The following is a 21,604-nucleotide window of genomic DNA, read 5'->3' as shown; positions in this document are numbered from 1 at the left end:
GAAAATGTGCTGGCATAACTTCAAGTCAACTACATTACTCGAACCTCACTCACACAGTAGCATCAACTATAATGATCTTTAAAATCTATCAAAAGACCATAAGTCTAGGAATGATAAAATACTTCCCAAACGAACAGAAGCATATATGGAACAATACATTAAACTGTAAATCACCAAGAACAGATTTCTAAAAAATCCTCAAGGTTTGCTGATGTCACAATTTTTTCTCGTTAATTTCTCTTGTGAATGAAATTTTTAAACAAAAAGCAACGTGGGTGTCTTACAATATGACAACTAAAAACACAATAGATTATAGGTTGTATCAGTGATTTCAGGCCCAAACATAAATGATCACATTCACCTTATCTTTCCTAACGATCCGCTAGCTGCCTGCCCCATAAGCATGCCGTCCAAAAAACACGTCTCTGTAGGCAGCCTAGGCTCTGAGATCTGCACACATGCACGCGCGCTCGTGCACGGCTGCCTAAGACAGCTGCACGCGAAAACCTCACATCACACACCCCTGTCGGTGATTGGTTGGAACACAATTTGTTTTGGTTTTGATTGGTGGGTGAAACCAATTGTTTTTGTGTGCAGATCTCAGAGCCTAGGCTGCCTACAGAGACGCGTTTGTTTGACGGCATGCTTATGGGGCGGGCAGCCAGCGGATCATTAGGAAAGATTAGATGAATGTGATCATTTATGTTTGGGCCTGAAATCACTGATACAACCTTTAACCCTTACAAATGTTAAAATTGGTCAAAGATGTCTGTGGGCTTGACCCGTAATCCACTGCATCACTGAGGGTACAGTTGTGATGTCTTCAGACGTGGCATCTGGTTCAGCAACTAGAAAAAAAACATAAGTGAGTATATAGGCTTACATATGATGTAATGCTCATTTAAGCATTTTAACAACGTAACTAAAACACCAGACTGGGTTGCTGTGGAGTCACAAACACTCATGCCAAAATTAATCTAAACACCGTCTGGAGTGGCGGCCCAAATATGACTACCCTATGGAATCCAGACATATTTGAAATGTGGCGGGACCGGGAATTGAATCCTGGTCTCTGGTGGGCAGCTGCATCAGACACCTGATACTTCGATCACCGCACCACTGCAGACCCCTAGAGTGGAAATCTTAAAATCACAATCAACACTTTCAATGACTAGTTGTAGACATACCTTCCAGCTCGTGCAGGAAGTCTTGAAAGTGTTCAAGGATCTGGGTCTCCTTGTGGTGCTTGTTGCAGCCCCTTTCGCTCATCACCGGCGCCAGATGGGAAGTGATGTAATAAGAGTCCACCTATGATCAAAACATAATGAAACTCATTACACTCTTCTAAAAGTACCCGAAGAAGCAGCAGAAGGAAGAAAGGACATACCATGGTATAATAAAGAGATGGTCCAAGGAAGCTCTTCAAGAAAGTGTATAACGCTTTAATTTCATGTGGCTTACATCATCAAAATAAAGCCATTTTAAACATTCTTGAAGAGCTGCCTTGGACCATATTTTTCTTATTCACCTTGGATACCTCCCCGTGACTCTAATGAGCGACTTAATTGTTTTTCGTTAATTTTACCTGAGGAAGGAATGCAGCAGTCTCTTTCCTCTTTTTTCATGAAGGAAATACCATGACCTACAACTATGCTATAGAACACTATTAGACAGCATACCGACTCGTCGTCTCCGGCGACGAACAGACTGCGGCACTCTTCCGTCTTTGCCTGCATCACTTGGGAGAAGCCGTAGATGTCCAAGCCCTCACGGTGTTGCTGAAGCATGGGCATTCTTTTTGTCATGACATGCAGACCGATTGCTCCGAATACAACGAAATCAAAAATTATTAATCTCCAAGGGCAAGCAAACGTTCCCTTTGCCAGAGAGTTATATCCACATAACTATTCTTTACAGTGCGCCTACCTTAGAATGTTCTTTGTGTTCCATGTCGATCTTGCCAGTATAGCCACAATCCATAATGTCTGCAATGTAGTCAGTCATGTCGGACGCCTCTGCAACCTTAAATCAGATTAAGAAAAAAAGTTTACAAAGAGCTGATTCAACTGTAATATAATTATCGAGGATAGTTTGGTGAACTTTAATTGTATAACACAATAATCAAAACATCTAAAACAGTTTTATAATCCAGTCAGTCCTAAAATTTAAACACACTGTTGTTATTAGCGGTGATAAGCTCGGGTCCAGGACTTGATCCAATGAGAGCTTGCCAGATACTAGAAAGTTGTAGCACCACCGCTGGAGGAAACGTGGTGCAGGTCCACCTTGGGCAATGCTTGTAGCAAAGATTTCACCCGCAATCCTATAAAAGAGAACATGGGAGTTAATACAGAAAGACAAATAACTTCCAGCTTTTTTAATCACTAGGCTAAAGATTTTAACAAAGGCTACAAATTCATGAAAAAAGCAATGTATAACTGATTGCCCCCCTCCCTTTCCATCAAATCCCATCACTGCAAATCACCTACCTGAAGAGCTCTTCATCAAAGTCATTCACAGAATATTTGGGCATTTTGGACTTCACACCTTCAAAAAGGCGCTGCTCAATCCCAGATACCATTGCTTAAAATCAACAACAAAACAATTAAAATCATCAGACAAGACACCACAAATGTTATACTGTATAATATCATCAAATTGGTTTTTAAATGCATTTCCCTTTTTTAAAGTAACTAATGAATGGCCACTACTCACTGGTCAGAAACTCTTTTCTAAGGGCCCCTGTATCAATCCCCGCCTCTCCAAGGAATTTGATCCTCAAGGGATTAATTGGTGTAGCCTTTTTGTTGCGCTTCCATAACTTCAGACCTCTTTCAAACATATTATCTCGAGACACACAGAGCTCAAAGGTCTTGCTGGTATCCACTTTTGATTTGAGCCACATGATCACATCTTCCTCACTGTGAAAAATACCACATCTGAATAACCCTCTCATTGTATACAAATACAGTAAGGTAGAGGTCTCACCAAAATTAAAATTCAACCATTATCTAGTTACCCTTGTGTAGCGTATCTGACCCGAACCAGACAAATTAAAGATTTGATCAGGAGCATGGTTGAAACATGAGGAGCCGAATTCCACAGAAAGGCAACAGGATGTTGTAAATCAACTCCTAGCACCACAGTCTGAAGCAAGATAACCAACCAACACTTTCACAGAACAGCTTTCAACATTAACACCATTAGAACAATTATTGACAATTTCAATTCAGAGAAGAGATTGTCAAATTTGGGACAAGTAATCAAGATTGATAGTCAAAGAGATGCACAGCCTGACCATCACATCTAAACCCATGAGAGTAAACAAGATCGTTGGATTGACTTCCCCCACCTAGCAGAACCAGACTGAAATTCCTAAGGGGACCTTTTAACCTCTGGTCTTCACAGAACATCCTTATGTCAGAGAATGGCACAGGAACTGTCGTTTATAGATGTAGTTGCACCAAGATGAACTCAAAAAGACTTATAAATGAATCAGTCCATTGCTCAACTCCATATCATTTATGAAATCATGTTTCTAATCACTTATTGTGTACGTCTTCTTAATAATTATTGAATAGTTTAAGTATTCATATTCATGTTTAGTATGCGTGTTCGAATCTTCTTGCTTGTAACATTTCTGACCAGCAGTTATTTGTCAAATGTATCATATTCTTATCATAGGAATCATGTCCAAAATTATACCCTGCAAGAGCGGAAAAAATCGGACCACATGATAGATAAGATAACATATGATTTATGAATGGGTAGGACAAACGTCGCAAAGACAATATCTAATTGGTCAAGACAACATTTGAGGTGTGGCCAAAAGGCCAGTTTAAATACACAGGACACCATCAGACTTTGCTTTTAGCCTGCTTTTTGCTTTTAAGCTTTGGCATTTCAGCTTCTGCTTTTAGTCATGCTTTGTCATCACTTTTAGCGTTATTCGAGCGCCGTTCCAGCGTGCTTCGGCCTGCACGCCTGCAGTTACTCAGCCACGATGAGAAGAAACACCACCTAGTCTCGTCAAACTTCTATTCTTTTACTTTAGTTCCTTTTCTTTTCCGTTTGAGAGTTTTGTGTTCTGAGTTAAGTTTTGTAATGCTGTGTCTCCGAGTCTGACCTCGCGTGCCCGTCTGAAACTTTAACCAGCCCACAACTCTGCATCGTCATCCAACGCCCAACCACGGGCTTCCCAAGACGTCACTTCAACGACTACTGAACTTCCAGCCAATCAGCAACCTCGGGAAACTCCCTTTTCAGCTACAACAAAAGGGAATCCCCGTTACACAGGCAACATAAGTAACGTACCTCCAGACTCTGAGCTGAACTGGTGAATCTAATATAATTTTGGTAACACTTTAGTATAGGGTCCAATTCACACTAATAACTACTTTCTTATTAGCATGTCTATTATTAACATATTGACTGTTTATTAGTGCTAATAAAGTACATATAATGCATGACATCCATAATCCTACCCAATACCCTAAACTTAACAACTACCTTATGAACTATTAATGAGCAGCAAATAAGGGGTTAATTGAGGCAAAAGTCATAGTTAATGGTTAGTTAATAGTGAGAACTGGACCCTAAAATAAAGTGTGACCATAATTTTAATCTAATTGATGAACTCAATGCGAGGGTTAATTAAGTGACTGATGGTTGTTCATGTCTATGCAATTTCATATTTTGCTGTAAACTTGGGATTTCACATTTTCATTCTCTTAAACTCATTCTTTCCTAACATTCTATCTTCCTGCAACTTGTGTGAATGTGTGAGTGCGTGCGTTTATGTGTTAGATTAGTTTATATGTCTTAGATTTATCTAATAAAGCCTTATTCATATTGAAAAGAGAAGTATCTTGTGTTTTGTGCTTACAAGTTAATGTCTTAAACTGCCGGTCTTGTTATTGTGCTAATTGATAGTGTTTTCACTATACTTTGGGTATTAATATCCAGTGCAGATTTGATGTTAAACGGCTTGTTCAGTGATCAGCCGTGAAACAGTGATTCTGTTCAAATCCCTGTTAAATCTTAAATGATTCCCTTTGAGCTAAATTGACCTGTTTTCCTTACATTGTGTCCATGTAAAGGCAGGTTAAGGCAGTTCCATTAGCAAAAGGGTGTCTAGGTAATGGGTGCATTTTCATTTTGGAGTGAACAATCCCTTGCAAGCTACATGAATAAAAAGGGACTTACCATGAGATGTCATCTGTCTCAGGATGGAGTTCCCTCTCAGGTGAGGTTGTGTCCTCAGTTCTATAAGAATAAAAGGCATTAATGTATTTACAAATCAAGTCCATATCAGCTATCCCCATATCATTCAACAAAAATAATTAAATAATTAAAGCAATACATACAACATCCTGAGTGCACACAGCAAGACACCCTACCCCTCTCCCCGCAGAAGAAGACAGAGCTTGAAGAAATAGGTAACCATTACCTTTGGCCACAATGGCTAGCATGTTCCTCGATAAGCAGGACTGGGAAGGATATGCCATATATAGGACACTGGACATCCCCTTTCTGAATGGACAGAGAGACACCGTATTTATCTCTGTGAAGAAATTCTAGTATCTTGCTACTTACAATCACAGGACAGTTCAGTACAAACAAAAGGAATAAATACAAGGCATTAACATCTCCTACATAGGAGACAACGTTTCAAAAATGGTTAGATATGTAACAGTTACTCCACCTGCTGAGGGCAGTGGTCCTCTTAAGTCATCTGCACTGGCACTGGAGTTAGCAAAACTTCAGGAAATTGGACATCATCGTCATCATCATCAGAGATAATCTATAAGATTAAAGCACATTTCAAGTTTAAGATATCTATACACAGTTAATTTTAGACATTTAATATCCCAAATTCTAGAAAAAAAGTTAACCACCAAGTCTGGGCTGGTGTGGCTAGCACATTTACAGTCATGTAGAGCCAACATTTGGAGAGGCATCTCTGCAAAACAGTGCTTGCAGCTGGCCTTGGGCATCAAAGCAAACTCTGGAGCGCTTGCTGGGAGTGGTGAGAGGTCCAACTCATCCTGAAGAGGCACTATGTAAAGAGTGCTTTTCCCACCACCTGAAACTTTCCGGAGCATAGCACCAGTGTAGCCCTCAGCCTCCAAGGGGATTGCGGACATTTTTCTCCTCCCATTTCCACCTGGTAAAATTAAACATGATTGAAAAAATGGATATGTGGAATAACAAATAATATAGCATTTAAATAGTGTTCCATCAATAAGAAGTTTGAGGTGCTCAAGACGAGGGGGGTGGCACATCACAACCAATGTGTAGCTCCCACCTGGATGAACGCTCACCACACATCAGCTAGTGACGAGGTGAAGGAGAGGTAATAAGGGAGTTGAGGAACCAGATGTATGTTACCATTCTCTGTTGCATTACCTATTTTTCATAAATGAAGTGTCAATTTAAGTATTTTTACATTACCTCCTGCTTTGTAAAGCAGCCACCGGTCCTGCAGCTCCACCATTTTTGGGTAGGTGGCCTGCAATAGCCTTGACAACTACATAATAAATAAAATATTATTTAGACAGCGATTGAATTTAGTTAAACAGTGAGGACATTTTCAATGTCACCCTGAACAGAGTGTCCACATTAATGGGATAAAAATGATATTTACTACTACAGAACTACAATGTGATCACTTCCGCATACCTCTACATGCGTTAGATCACGGTCAAGAGAAACCGTCCTCTTTCCCAATCCAGCCTGCATGAAGGCCAGTTCATCTGATGGAAGTGGAGTCAGTTCATCATTGGACGAAAGTAGAAAAATGCTCAAATCAAAAGGTTTCCATTTTTTGTTACTCAATGATGCAAAGCGGGATGATACACTGGTTGATGGCCGTTTTCTACCATTCCGGAACAATCCAGGGAAGGACCTGTATAATTGGAAAAACAAAGATTAAAGGTACTTCAGACATTACTAAAAAAAAACAATAAAGACTGAAAAAAAATTGTCAACGTACAAATATATCAAATGAAGGAACAGACCCTCTGATATCAAACAAACAAACAAAATGGGAAAAAAACATTTAATCCTCATATATATATATATATATATATATATATATATATATATATAACCTCTTAAAATGGCTATTTTTATTCAAAAATATTAAATTTTAAGCAAAAAGCTGATGAAGTGATCACATTCATCTAAACAAAACAATTGGTTTCACCAACCACTCAAAACCAAAATAAATAGTGTTCCAACCAATCACTGACAGGGGCTCGTGCACGGCTGCACGCAAAGTCGGAGAACACAAGCGCAAAACCTCACAACACCCTCCCCCTGTCTGCGGAGCTAGCGGATTGTTAGGAAAGATTAGATGTGTGTGATCATTTATGTTTGGGCCTGAAATCGCTGATACAACCTTAAATTAAATCATTTTTTGCTTCAGTCATTTATAAATTGAGTAAGAGAGCCATGGCTCTTGGGGAAGTCGTGGCCTAATGGTTAGAGTGTTGGACTCCCAATCGAAAGGTTGTGAGTTCTAGTCTCGGGCCGGACGGAATTGTGGGTGGGGGTAGTGTATGAACAGCTCTGTCTCCACCTTCAATACCATGACTTAGGTGCCCTTGAGAAGAAGAAGAAAAGCACCAGGCCCAGATGGTGTTACACCAGCCTGTCTGAAAATCTGTGCTGACCAGCTGGCCCCCATCTTTTCACAGATCTTCAACAGATCCCTGGAGTTGTGTGAAGTGCCTTCCTGCTTCAAACGCTCCACCATCATCCCCATCCCAAAGAAACCCAAGATAGCAGAACTTAACGACTACAGACCTGTGGCTCTAACGTCTGTCGTCATGAAGTCGTTTGAAAAACTGGTTCTGGCTTATCTGAAGGACATCACTGGACCCTTACTGGACCCCCTCCAGTTTGCTTACAGAGCAAACAGGTCTGTGGATGATGCAATCAACATGGGATTGCACTTCATCCTGCAACATCTGGACAAAACAGGGACTTATGTGAGGATCCTGTTTGTGGACTTTAGTTCGGCTTTCAACACCATCATCCCAACAACCCTCCAGACCAAACTGACCCAGCTCTCTGTTCCTAGCTCTATCTGTCAGTGGATCACCAGCTTTCTGACAGATAGGCAACAGTTAGTGAGACTGGGGAAATTCACATCAAACAGCTGCTCCACCAACACTGGTGCCCCTCAGGGATGTGTTCTCTCCCCTCTGCTTTTCTCCCTGTACACCAACGACTGCACCTCTAAAGACCCCACTGTCAAGCTCCTAAAGTTTGCAGACGACACTACAGTCATCGGCCTCATCCAGGACGGTGATGAGTCTGCTTACAGACAAGAGGTTGAGCAGCTGGCTGTCTGGTGCAGTCTTAACAACCTGGAGCTGAACACGCTCAAAACAGTGGAGATGATCGTGGACTTTAGGAGAAACCCACCTGCACTTTCCCCACTCACCATCATGAACAGCACTGTGACTGCAGTGGAGTCATTCAGATTCCTGGGAATCACCATCTCTCAGGACCTGAAGTGGGACAATTACATTGACTCCATTGTTAAAAAGGCCCAGCAAAGGTTGTATTTCCTTCACCAGCTGAGGAAGTTTAACCTGCCACAGGAGCTGCTGAAACAGTTCTACTCGGCCGTCATTGAGTCTGTCCTCTTTACTTCAATAACTGTCTGGTTTGGTTCAGCAACAAAATCAGACATCAGAAGACTACAGAGAACTGTTCGGACTGCTGAAAGGATTATTGGTGCTCCCCTGCCCACCCTTCAAGAACTGTATACATCCAGAGTGAGGAAAAGGGCTCAGAAAATCACTCTGGATCCCTCACATCCAAGTCACCCCATCTTTGAACTTTTGCCATCTGGCCGGCGCCTCAGAGCCGCAAACACCAGAACAGCAAGGCACAAGAACAGTTTCTTCCCCCAGGCAATCTACCTCATGAACAGTTATATGTTCCCTACTTATGCTTATAAACGTGCCATATCCTTATATTTATTTGTTAACCCTCCATCCTAGAACATTCCTGCATCTCACTCAATCCTATTCCATTATCATTTATAGCACAATTGTTTATACACTTATTTATTTGCCAATTTGTAATTTATTTATTTTTTTTTTTTTGTCTGTGTGTTATTGTCTCTGTGTACTGGAAGCTTATGTCACTAAAACAAATTCCTTGTATGCGTAAGCATACTTGGCAATAAAGCTCTTTCTGATTCTGATTCTGATTCTTGAGCAAGGCATCGAACCCCCAACTGCTCCCCGGGCGCCGCAGCATAAATGGCTGCCCACTGCTCCGGGTGTGTGCTCACAGTGTGTGTGTGTTCACTGCTCTGTGTGTGTGCATTTCGGATGGGTTAAATGCAGAGCACAAATTCTGAGTATGGGTCACCATACTTGGCTGAATGTCACTTCACTTCACTTCATCTAGTGGATAAAAGCGGTTACTTTTATCCACTTAAAATTTATTACAGCTTACCATTTAAACTCGTCAGAAAAGCATCTTTATCAGGTAAATATTTGCTCATAATTGACGAGATTACTCGTCAATGGCGGCGAAAGAGTTAAAAGTCTTGTGTAGCCAGACTATTCTAGCTTTGCCTCCCAAATCAAACAATACAAGGGTTTGGGGTCTGAGGTGGTGTAGAAAAATAATCATCAGGCTTCTGATGCAACTTTCCACTGGAGATAAGGGTTAAATTCCCAGTCTGGCCAGATACTGCATATGGCAGTAGCACACAGGGGAAAGGCATATTAGGCAGCCACTCCTGAGGGTGGTTAGTATAATTTTGGCATAAGGCTATCTGGACTGAATGTTTAAATTATTTGTGTAGGCTTTGTATAATCGTCGTCAGTGTAACCATTGCCTAGAACATTTTATATTTTCCCACGCTAAAACCAGTCCAGATTATGTCATCTGGACTGGTTTCTCAATGGTACTATAACTAATAAGTTAATTAAAAAACATAGATTTAGTGTTCTTATAATAACAATTAGTGTTCTAAATCTATGGTGTCAAATTAACTAATTGGTTCTAGAACCAACAAAATGTCTGATGGCAGGTCTGTGTCTGTCAGACGTCTACCTGCCCATTTCATACTGGACGGAGCTTTGCTCAATCTGACTTCCTGTGGGCCTGGAGGAATTGGCCGTTTCACACTGACTGCCCTGTCGCTGTTCTTGTGGAGGAATTACTGACGAAATCAGGGCGAGTAGCTGCCGTGCCCTCTCCTGTGTCTCAGCTGAATTTAACTGGTAAGGGATTTTAGTTTAGATGTACAAACATATTTAAAATAACTATCTTGCTCCAATGTACTTACCTAAAAATAATTTTCAATGGCTTACCTGTGGTTGGTTTTCCATGCTGGAATTTAAAAGAAAAAATAATTACCATTACAGTACAGGCACAAACATATTTGTGGGTTGCTAATGTAAAAGTTAGTCCTAGACCTGCAATTTACCTTGTCAGCTCTAGGCCTCGGCTAGATGGTAAAAAATATTTAGAATAAGCCCCGTGTAGCTGAGTTTGCGAGCTATACATGCAGTGTAGCTAAACATGTAGTGCAACAACCATACAAAGACTATTTTAAACAAAACTAGGTGGGACACTTTCAAACGATATATCAATCACTGTCTAACGTTAGCTAGTTGTAGGGTTGCCACCTTCCATGCATACTAACGTTAGTTGAAAGTTGTACGGGAGGTTGTATGAACAAGCAGTTACTCTTCAGGTGCTTTGAGGCTAGCAAGTGCAAAAGTAGAAACTAGCTCACTACTCACTAAATAAGGCGTGAAACTATCTAAATCAAAAGATTAATTTGGCATTTGATTTAAACATATTATAAACCAGGTGAGTTTGCAAGTTTACCTAGCATGATGGCTGGTTAGCTTTACTAGCGATTAGCAAGCAAATAATATAATACACATTCATTCATGAATATGAGTGCTATTTTTTAATGTTTAATCTTCAGTGATACTGAACTTGCTCAGCCAGCTGTGTGTCATCATCTTACCCAAACATTGGAGTGTCATATGTCCGTGCTCAACTTAACTATCCATAAGGCAGAGGCGGCCTCTATGCAGGTGAACCGAACAATGGTGTAATGATTCAGTTCGACTCCCAAGACAAGACGATGCTCACCCGACTGGCCAATAGGAACGCGGCCCCGCCCATGACACAATTCTCACAGTGAAAGCAAAATCCTGACACGAGAGCAATAAATTGCATCAAGAGCAAAGAAAAGCGTTTCGAGAGAAACACTTTTTTTTTTGAGAAAATATTTTCACACTGATAGCAAAAAATATATATTTGAGAGTTTTTTTTCAAAGTATTTTGAGAGAGATTTTTTTTCTCATAAATAATTGTAAAAATTTCAAATGTATATTTTTTTATGTTCTATGAGAAAATACTTTCTCTCAAAACTTTTTTTAGTCTCAAATATTATTATTTTTTGCTATTGGCATGAAAACTTTTTCTCTCAAATATTCTTTTTTCTCTCAGATCTTTTATTTTCTCGCATGCAATAAAGACACATTTCTAACTCCATAGCCCGGTGGTAGATTGCTGGAGGGAGTTCTGAGCATATTCCGCCCAGGGTAGGTACTGGCTCCAACAGTCCTGGTTACGGTGGCAGTATACCCTCAGGAACCTCCCAATCTCTTGTATCTTACGCTCCGTCTGGCCATTGGTCTGTGGATGGTATCCTGAAAAGAGGCTGACAGACACCCTTAGAAGACGGAAGAAAGCTGACCAGACTCTGGAGATGAATTGGGGACCCCTGTTGGAGACGATGTCCTCTGGAATGCCAAAGTGACGGAATACATTGTGGAATAGTGCCTCTGCCGCTTCAAACGCAGTGGGAAGTCCTTTGAGAGGGATGAGTTTGCATAACTTCGAAAACTTGTCGACCACTACCAGCACACAGGTGTTTCCTTGAGAAGGAGGGAGGTCAGTCATGAAATCTATGCCAATATGGGTCCATGGACATTCAGGAATGGGCAGAGGCACCAGTTTACCTTCCGGGAGTCTCCTAGGGGTGTCTGCTATGGCGCAGACGGAGCATCCTTTGAGGTAACGGGCAGTATCTAGAGCCATCGATGGCCACCAGTAACGCTGTTGTAGGAGCAAGAGGGTCCGCCTCCTGCCTGGATGTCCAGATCCCGGAGAGGTATGAGCTAAGTCCAGGAGGGTAATCCGATGTTGAGGAGGGACGAAGAGTTTCCCTTCTGGACCTCCCGGTGGAGGTTGAAGGTTTTCTTGTTTAATCAGAGGAACAATATTCAATTGAATGGGACTTACAATCATGGCTGGAGGGATGATTGGTTCAGGAGATTCTGGTTCTGGATCTGCCTGATGAAGACGGGAGAGGGCATCAGCTCTATTGTTCTGGGAGCCAGGGCGATAAGTGACTTTAAAGTCGAATCTCGTGAAGAAAAAGGCCCATCTAGCTTGGCGATGATTCTGTCTCTTAGCTTCACGGAGGTATTCCAGGTTCCGGTGGTCTGTTACTACCTCGAAAGGGAACTGGGCTCCCTCCAGCCAATGACGCCACTCTTCCAGAGCCAGCTTGATGGCCACTAGTTCACTGTTACCAATGTCATAATTCTGCTCTGCCGGGGATAGCTTCTTCAAGAAGAAGGCACATGGATGGAGTCGTGGAGGATCCCCCTGCCGCTGGGAAAGTACTGCTCCGACACCGGTTGATGAGGCGTCCACTTCCATGATGAACTGTCGGTTGGGATCAGGGTGAACTAGGATCGGAGTGGTCTTGTAGGCTTGTTTAAGTTGGTGGAAAGCTTCAGTGGCCACGGGGTTCCAGGACAGAGACTTGGGCCGGTTCTGGAGGAGAGAAGTTAGAGGTGAGCTGAGTAAACTGTAATTTTTTATGAATCTTCTATAAAAGTTGGCAAAGCCCAGGAAGCGTTGGAGTTCTTTAATGGAACCAGGTTGAGGCCAGTGTGTGATGGTGTCCACCTGATGCACAGGTGTTCAGAATTCTGGTGATTGGGGACGAGTGGGTGTGGCGTAAGTGTCCGATTCCGGGAGTGTAGAAGGTGTGGCTGTGACAGTTAGAGTTATCTCTATTTGTCACATTTATATTATTTACATCAAGCTTTTGAATGGTATAGTATTGTATATTGTTATTGAAACTTCATAATGTTTCACTTGATTATACATTTAGTCAGGAATTATAGTTTGGAAAAAGTATTTGGAAAAAGTCTAACTAGTAAAATGTTTACACGTTATGTGAAAACTAGTACAAATAAATAAAAAGAGACTTACTCATGTTTATGATCTCTGCTGAATAAAGTGCTTCATTCTTTTTTCTGAGGAAATCCATTTCTCAAATCCTCAACCACATCACATCTTTTTGGAGTGATTTATGTCTTATTCCTCTCATCGCAAAGCAAACAGTAAAATAAAATAAAATCTTGAAGAACAGTCTCGCTGCTTTTTCTTCTGTGTGGGTGTATTCAAGCCGCGCGCTTCAGTTTGAATCTGAATTGCGCGTTAAGCGCGGGGGAGTGGTCACATAAGATATAATGAACGCAGACATGAAAAATAGGCATCGCGTTTTTTTCATATGGATTACTTTATCTCAGAATATTTGTTTTCGGCAGCACTTATTTAGTTTAAAAGTAGACATTTCAGGCTTTCTATAGATATCTCTCTCATGTCTCTTCGTTGAGTATTCACGGAGTTACAGTTCATTTTAATGACGTGTTTGTAAATGAAGATCAGAGCACACAAAGGCTGTAGACAGCGAACCTTGTTTGTTATCTTTATTTTATAAGTGCACTAAGGTGTTTTGTTATTATATCTGTTTACAAAAAAAGTATACCCTTTACAGATTCGATTGATGTATTGCTCTTATCTGTACGATTAAAACTGAGAGTGTAATTTAAGTTCTTTTCTGGGTTATCCAGAGAAAATGACTCAAAACGCATATATGCGTTAATCGACTGTATATATATATATATATATATATATATATATATATATATATATATATATATATAATATATATACTGTATATATATATATATATATATATATATATATATATATATATATATATATATATATATATATATATATTAGGGGTGTAACGGTTCACAAAATTCACGGTTCGGTTCGATACGATACACTGATGTCACGGTTCGGTTCGGTTCGGTTCGATACGTTTTAGATACAGCAAAATGTAAAAACATCTCAACTTTTCAGAATGCCGCAAGCGCACCGCGGGTCATGTGACAAGAACCAACCAATCAGCTTCATCCTTTCCCGTAACAAGGTTGAGAGCTCAGCCAAGATGAAGGAATAGCTGATCATAGTTGTATATGGATTGCAATTTTGAAATAAATTTAGTAGCAGAGCTACTGCAAGCGATTTTTAGAGCTGCAAATCCATTTATCCTTCGCTGAAATTTCCGCGTCTCATGGAGAGAGCACGTCATTGTTGCTTAGCAAAGACAGACGCCTCATGAGCGCTTCTGCCCGAGCGCTTTGTAAAGGAGGAGAAAGACGCGCTTAGCGTTTTCCATGCGTTTTTAGGAGCGATATGTGAACGGCCCCTAAGGCGCTCGCTCACTCAGCACGCGCTGAAGGCTCGTTGCAAAATGTCTAATGCATTTAACAGACCAGAAATATAAGATCCTAAAATAACCAACAGGTCTGGTGTTTGGGTTGGATTCCCTGTAAGCTATAGTGTCTAAATGCTGCAGGGATAGTTTGCTGCGTGCATGTTTCTCCTTTTTTTCGTCTTTTCCCAGATAGTACTGACGCATATATCCCAGATATTCCCGCTGGTGTTTTTTTTTTTTTTTTTTTTTATTCCCGCTGGTGTACCCTGTCATGTTGCAGATGCGACATACCGTTGTTTTTTTATCCACCACTCTCTTGCCATCACCATTATAGCTTAAAGGGAATCCAAAGTGCACCCAAACACCAGACCTGTTGGTTATTGGGGGATCTTCTCATTTCTAGTCTGTTAAACGCATTGGCTATTTTGCAACGAGCCTTCAGCGCGTACTGAGTGAGCGAGCGCCTGCTGAGTAGCCTAACATAAACATATAAGATGGTGTTTTTTTCTTCTTCGGGAGTGTCAGGGGCGTTGCCTGTTACGTTGTTTGGGTTATTGGGCTACCTTGTTGAACGCATATCATTATATTTCTATCTCTCTCTTTTTTTTTTTTTTTTTCCAAATATAAATAATTACTCCAACGAACCGTTCGGTATACATAATGCGTACCGCGTACCGAACCGAAAGCGTCGTACCGAACGGTTCAATACGAATACGCGTATCGTTACACCCCTAATATATATATATAAAATCGCGTGTATATCTGAACACTTGCTTAAACTGCCGTTACAATAAATGACGCTGTTATGCTGCACAACAAAGCTCTTACTGTATTCATGTGGTCTATTCATGTGTTTGCTGTTAGTTGTGGTGAAAGCATTCTGTTAGAGAAAACGTGTTGCAATAATGACGAGCATTATATCACTGCATGCACACGATAAACAGACTCTGTTTACTCAATGCTCATCACTGTAGCCTTTCATATGATGTGAAAAGATTGAAAAAAGTATTATATAATAAACACTTCCACAATTCGTTAACCTCGACAGTTGTAATAGTATATATATACACTGTTAGAAATGTCTGTAAATTTAACAGTATTTAACTGTAAAATGAACTGTATTTTACTGTAATACAGTTATACAGCATATTACTGTATTTTAAAGTTACATTTTGGGGAATAACCTCTTGGCGACACTAAAATACAGTATTTTTAATTTACTGTAAATCTAAATACAGTTAAGAAAAAATGAGCGCGAAACCTGACCAATCACAGATCAAGTTTTATTTCCCACTTGGAGAAAGAAGAAAACAAGACACACAGATGCGAAAAGAACCAGTCAGATGCAAAGGTGGGTACAAATATTACTTCTTTTACTTTAAATATATTATATCTTTGGTTTAACTAAAACAAAAATATTTAAAAAAAAACGCTGCCACTGAACGGCGCGCAGTCACCTCACATTTATGCTGTGAAGAGAGCTAGAGAGAGTTGTGGTGACACTGTTTCAAACATTTATATTTCTTTCCTTTCTTTCTTGGTTCATGATATGATAAACAGATCATGTTTTGAATAGATAAACTAGAACATCACGGACAATTAATACACACTTGCTCTCTCTCTTTCAGTCTGAGGGTGTGCTGACTTCAGTACAAAGAGGAAATGTGGAGCTCAATCCTGTTAAGAACGGTGAGATTTACTGTGAAACACACAATAACTTCACTATGTTACACTGCCATTATACAACGTTGCAGACACTTCTAGCCAATTCTGAAAAAAATTCTATGAATATCATTAGCCTTACTCAATCCAGATATCACAATGAACTGCTACTCTTTTCTCACCAAAATGTGATCAGCACGTGACTCTTTCTACATCTTGATGTTCTTCTGTTTCTCTTCCTAAATGGATAAGGGGAAAAACCTTTAGTTTTTAAATCTTTCACACCTGTTGATCTTCTTCCAGAAAACACCTGCTGACACGTACATCTCAATTACTGGTAAGGAAAAAGATGCTTTTATGAATGTGTAGTGATTATTTCTTTAACGTTGTATGAATGTTTTATTTTGAGAGAGATGAAGTCTACAGTATATCTACAGTAATAATGTCCATGGCAGCTTTTATAGTCCCTGTATGAGGATTTTCTCACAATATTTAATGTTGGGGCTGGTTGTTATAATTGCATTTCTGTCATCACAATTCTCAGAGAGTTTAGCATCATAATATATACGTGTTTGGTGCATGACAATGAGTCTAAGAATATGTAGTGCTGTTTTACTCCTTTATTACAAAAAAACCCCCAGCTCCCTGAGTTCGATTCACTTACTGTGTTCCTCTCTTTTCTCGTTGACCCCTGAGGTTTCCCTACCTATTATTTAGGCAGGGAAACTATTTGTTAATAAACTTAGTTAAATGTGCTAAACTCTACATATTTCACAGTAACTAAAAAGATGTTCAAGCATCAGTAGGTTTAAACAAACCATTCAAGACAATTTTTTAAATCAATGATCTGTATTGTCTGTTGTATATAGCGCAAAAAACACAATCAATATACTGAAAGGTATGAACACTCACAAGATGAAAAAAAAAATAAATAAATAAAAATAAAAGCCAATCTCTATAAAAAAAAGTCTTTAGCCCCGTTGCAAGCTTGTATTCGTTGGGGCCCATAAATGAAAAGGGGCCACAATGGTACCTCAGTCGGCTTTACATCTCTCCATGTTTACCGTTCGATGATGAGAGCAAGATGGCGCGAAATGATGCGTTCAATCCAACTCAGGAAACCCCCCGATAACGTTGACCCATGATGTGATGACACATTGAATCCCTCGTGGCTGGAGAAACTCTGAATATCTCCTGGTAGCTCATAGCGCTATCTGGCTTTCAATCTTCTTTGAACCACGGATGTGCAGCCTCCATAAACACTCTGCCTTTGTCATCCTCTGATTTAGCCAACGACAGAGCGATCCAGCAGACACAGTCCTGAGTTGTCCACTCGATGATATACATATAGACTTCTAGTTGAAAGTCCATGTTACATCACCTGAATGATATAAATTAGTTTCTGGCTTTCATTCGGAAAGGCCCTAACTTGCACGTACAATTATGCACTTCAAACTATCTACACTACCGACTTGCTAACTTTCACACCTCTTCCCGTTTCTCTTCCCGTTTTACCCGGTCCATCATTCGTCACTGACAAGGTAAGAAAATTACATTAACTTTCAACAAAAATACTCTCAACATGTCAAGATTTTAACTTATAATACAAAATATAATATTTAAAGAAATGACAACAAAATTTTTTATTTATTTTTACCCCTGGTTACAAATATAATCTGCTACATCAGCAGACATGCATATTTCCATGTGTGCATGACAGTAATGGTTCTACAAGGCGAGACCCCCTCCGAGTGCAGTAGTACCTACCATACACTTTGTGTCAAGATGATTTATGACTTTGACCTTTGACAGGTTGAACTTTCGATGACCTTATGATGAATGGGTTGAACTTTCCGAATGAGTTCATGGGTTAACCTATTGACCCCTTCCCAAGCATCGATCATGTGGTTTTGACAGAAGCTTTTACCCTATTGACCTAGTTAGTCCTAAATCATAGTTTTTGACGGGTAGTTTTGTGCTATATGAAACCCTCCCCATGCATCAATCATGTGGTTTTGACAGATGTTTTTTGCCGGTTGTTTGAACTTTGTCCAAGTTAGGTTGTTTGAACTTTGTCCCAATTATATGGTTATGTGTGTGTGTGTTTGTGTGGTTATGTATATGCGTGTGCAGTTGGCTGCATGCAGAGAGAACTGTCTGACACCCACTCCCATTACGTTCCTGAGCAGTATATAAATGGGATCAGTGTGTTCTACATGCACTACCAGAAAGGGAAACATGAGCACATGAGCATGGATGGTTCATCCTCCCCTCAATCACCAGATGCTGGGCTGAGCAACAGGATGGCGGATAGTCTGACTATAGCGCCGAGAAAACCTTTCGGACACATCCGTTTGACAAGTTTTCTCCATGAAATTTCGGAATGGACTAAAGGTGAATTTATGATGCATAGTAACCTTGTATTCGAATACAATTTTCACAAACCAACTCGAGTTGTTAAGCTTTACACCACTGACGGCCTCTGTGAGTTTCAGGCTGGGGAAGACGAGTGTCTGGTATTTCCTGAAAAAGACTGGTCTCTATTTTACAAACGTGTCTGGAATGATCTGAATGATGGCGGCGAGGAGCCTTTGTACGTGGGGGAGTGTGACGGGGCGACCCCGAATGTCCAGTACCATTTGGTGGGTGACCATACTCAAAAGAGGCCAAATGATTCTGTTTACATATTCTCCTGTAAAGACAAGACAAAGCTCAACAACACTCTGTTGGGAAACATCCTGCCTAACGAGCATCACGATCAGTATGAAATGCAATTTTTGTTCAAGTGGTGCGATCTGGATCTACTGAATAGAGTTTTCATCAACAAAATGTTCAAATGGTGTAACATGCATGACGGATACAACAAAATTAAAGTGCAGCTGTTCCACCCTGAGAGATGTGCGCGGAGCAGCACATACGCTCTGTCGTCCCCGCCCATTCACTACAGCCATCATAAAGCACGGCGGTCGGACATTGCAAAGTGTTGTATATAAATCAAGGCTGAAGCGCTCCAATGCCCCCACCCCTTTTCCACAGCGTTCATAAAATACGGCGACCCAACTCTCCCAAGCACCATTTATAAACCATGGCTGAAGACCACCTATGCAGCTGCGGTATCTCTTTTGGCAGCATTCTCGACCCTCCCGACGATGACGCAACCCTACATACTCCGACTGACGCCTGCAGTCCATCGAGCCTCCACAACAACTGGGTCTCGGCTAAAACGGTCAGACGGTGCATAGAGTTGCAATCGTGCTTTGAAAACAATTGGGCTCCCGACAACATTGTCACTCCTAAACCCTCGGACCTCCAGGCAGTCGGCAATTTGTCTTTATGACCGGGACCAAGATCGAGTAACAAAAGCGTTAAAACACCGCTCTCACGGTCCCCTTGTTTAATGAAGGTCAAAAACCTGCTCAGGATATGGCTGTAAAATTTGACTTTTTCGAAAGGATTCAAATCCGTGCGGTGTAAAATATTTCTTATGGCAGCATCCAAATCGCTCTCCACGGTCTGTTGAATGTTCTCACAAGCATTTTCACTCTTGAGCTTATCCAGTTGATGGTGAGGGACTAAATACATCTTTTCGGCATACTCCATCCTAGCGATTCACTATCAAGCTCGTGAGAAACGGTACGGCGACGCTTAGGAGCAGTAACAGGAACCCTGCCTTCTGGTTGAAGACTCGTTTCTTGGCCGCTATGCCAATTTTTTAATTGGCTACAAATTTAATATTTGCTTTTCTCTTTTTCAGTTTTTGGTACTGTTGCCTGTGGAACGGAATGATGCCATAGAGGATGTTTAGAGCCACTTCACAGAGTGCTAAAAATAATTCTTCAGACGCCGATTGTAAAATAAGGCGTCGTTGTTTAGGAGTGGCTTTATGTAGCAGTTTTAACACCGGCAGATTTTTTCAAAATCTGGCGGACATGGTTATCACGCTCTTCTTTTTTTAGGGATATAAACCACTTGACGGTCTGAAAGCAATCCTGTTCTAAGACGGTACTGCTCCGGAGTTTTTACTTTATAGTCTATCATTAATTTGCTGAAAGGTTGGTCGACTGCGTTGTGATAACACTCCATAAAGTATTTTGTGTTTCCGGGTTAATTTGACGACCTAGCATCGCCACTTGATGGACGTGCCGAGGATTTTTAAACAGGATCATATAATTGGCGTTTAAGATGATGGTTCGGCTCGACTTTCCCTGCGCAAATAAATTTTGCACTATGTAAGTAGAACTGAGATTACGATGGTGGCAGTATTGAGTGAACACACGCTGCAGTTCAACGTTAGCGCTAGCTTGCTCCATGAGATCGTCGACCACGAGAAGGTTAGCGGTGGTAACAGGCAGTAAATCATCATCATTCAGACTCTGGGGTATTCCTTGTATAAATTTAATGTCATACAATTGCAGTAAATCATCATACAAAGTTTGTCAGCAATCATACAACCAAACAATGTTTTCAGTTTTCTTTGAAATGATATTTAAGACTTTTTCCAACAAAAGTTTTACAAAATAAGACTTTCCGTATTTGGACGGTCCACATACACCGCAGCTGAAAGGGTGTTGAAGTCTGAAATCAAAATCGGACACATCCTGAGACCCTCTGTGCATCGTCATCTGATCAGTAGCCGTAGGAAGCGTGGTATAATTGCTTAAAAGCCTATGTTTATCGTAGACGACCTTAAACCTTTTAACGACTGATTTGTTTTGAAATGTCAGAGTCTTTTTATCTCTCACAATGTTTTCCCTCTGAGCCAGGAAGTATTTGGATCTATCATGAGACGTCACATAGCTGTCAACTAGACCAATCAGGGATTCGAGACAGATAGCTTTGGAATTTTAAGCATTCAGAGTTATGCCCTTGGCTTTCATGGAAACTTTACCTTTGACCGTCTCGAAAGCATACGATTTGGGACCGCTGGCACAGAAGGTAGTTATATGGTCATCGGGATCTAATTCGCTCGTCAGCTCCCCTAAATGATCACCCAGAGGAGGCTCCCAGTTGCCTTCCCTAGACACAAATACGATGCTGTCTGTGTCAGAGTATAGCAGTCGGTCGCCTAGTCTGTCCATCAATTCTTACATCTCCAGTTGGGCGTGTGCTGTAGTGAAAGCGTCTACAAAAACATTCATGTCGCGCACCTTGCAAACGTCATCTTTGTCAGGTTTATGCTGGACTAGAGCTACGTCATCTGAAACGAATGAGAAATAGGCCAACGTGTCGGTGTTGCCAAAAACGATTCTGGTGAAATCTTCGGGCTCGTGTTGAATACCTTATTTTTCAAAATCGTCACAAATGTAAGCCTCTTTCTCTGCATCTGTGACGACTTTCGAAGGGTAACCCGACAACAAC

At 40.8% G+C, this 21,604-nt stretch overlaps 1 protein-coding gene across 1 annotated transcript; it reads right to left on the bottom strand.

Moving 5' to 3' along the window:
• Nucleotides 1-759: 759 nt before the first annotated feature.
• On the bottom strand, nt 760-11,074 carry LOC113040804 (uncharacterized). Its single transcript, XM_026199053.1, has 14 exons — nt 11,015-11,074; nt 10,347-10,365; nt 6,682-6,907; nt 6,454-6,529; nt 5,898-6,166; nt 5,450-5,532; nt 5,206-5,265; nt 2,716-2,921; nt 2,490-2,583; nt 2,176-2,323; nt 1,923-2,022; nt 1,680-1,822; nt 1,188-1,308; nt 760-848 (listed from the first exon to the last, which is right to left on the bottom strand). Exons 1-14 carry the CDS (start codon nt 11,031-11,033, stop codon nt 760-762), a joined length of 1,653 nt encoding a protein of 550 aa, XP_026054838.1. The 5' UTR covers nt 11,034-11,074.
• Between the last annotated feature and the right edge of the window lie 10,530 nt (nt 11,075-21,604).

This window comes from Carassius auratus, chromosome 22, assembly GCF_003368295.1.
Source record: "Carassius auratus strain Wakin chromosome 22, ASM336829v1, whole genome shotgun sequence".
Taxonomy (NCBI): domain Eukaryota; kingdom Metazoa; phylum Chordata; class Actinopteri; order Cypriniformes; family Cyprinidae; genus Carassius; species Carassius auratus.
Note: the sequence above shows the minus strand (reverse complement) of the source record. Positions and strands in the feature narration are given on the sequence as shown.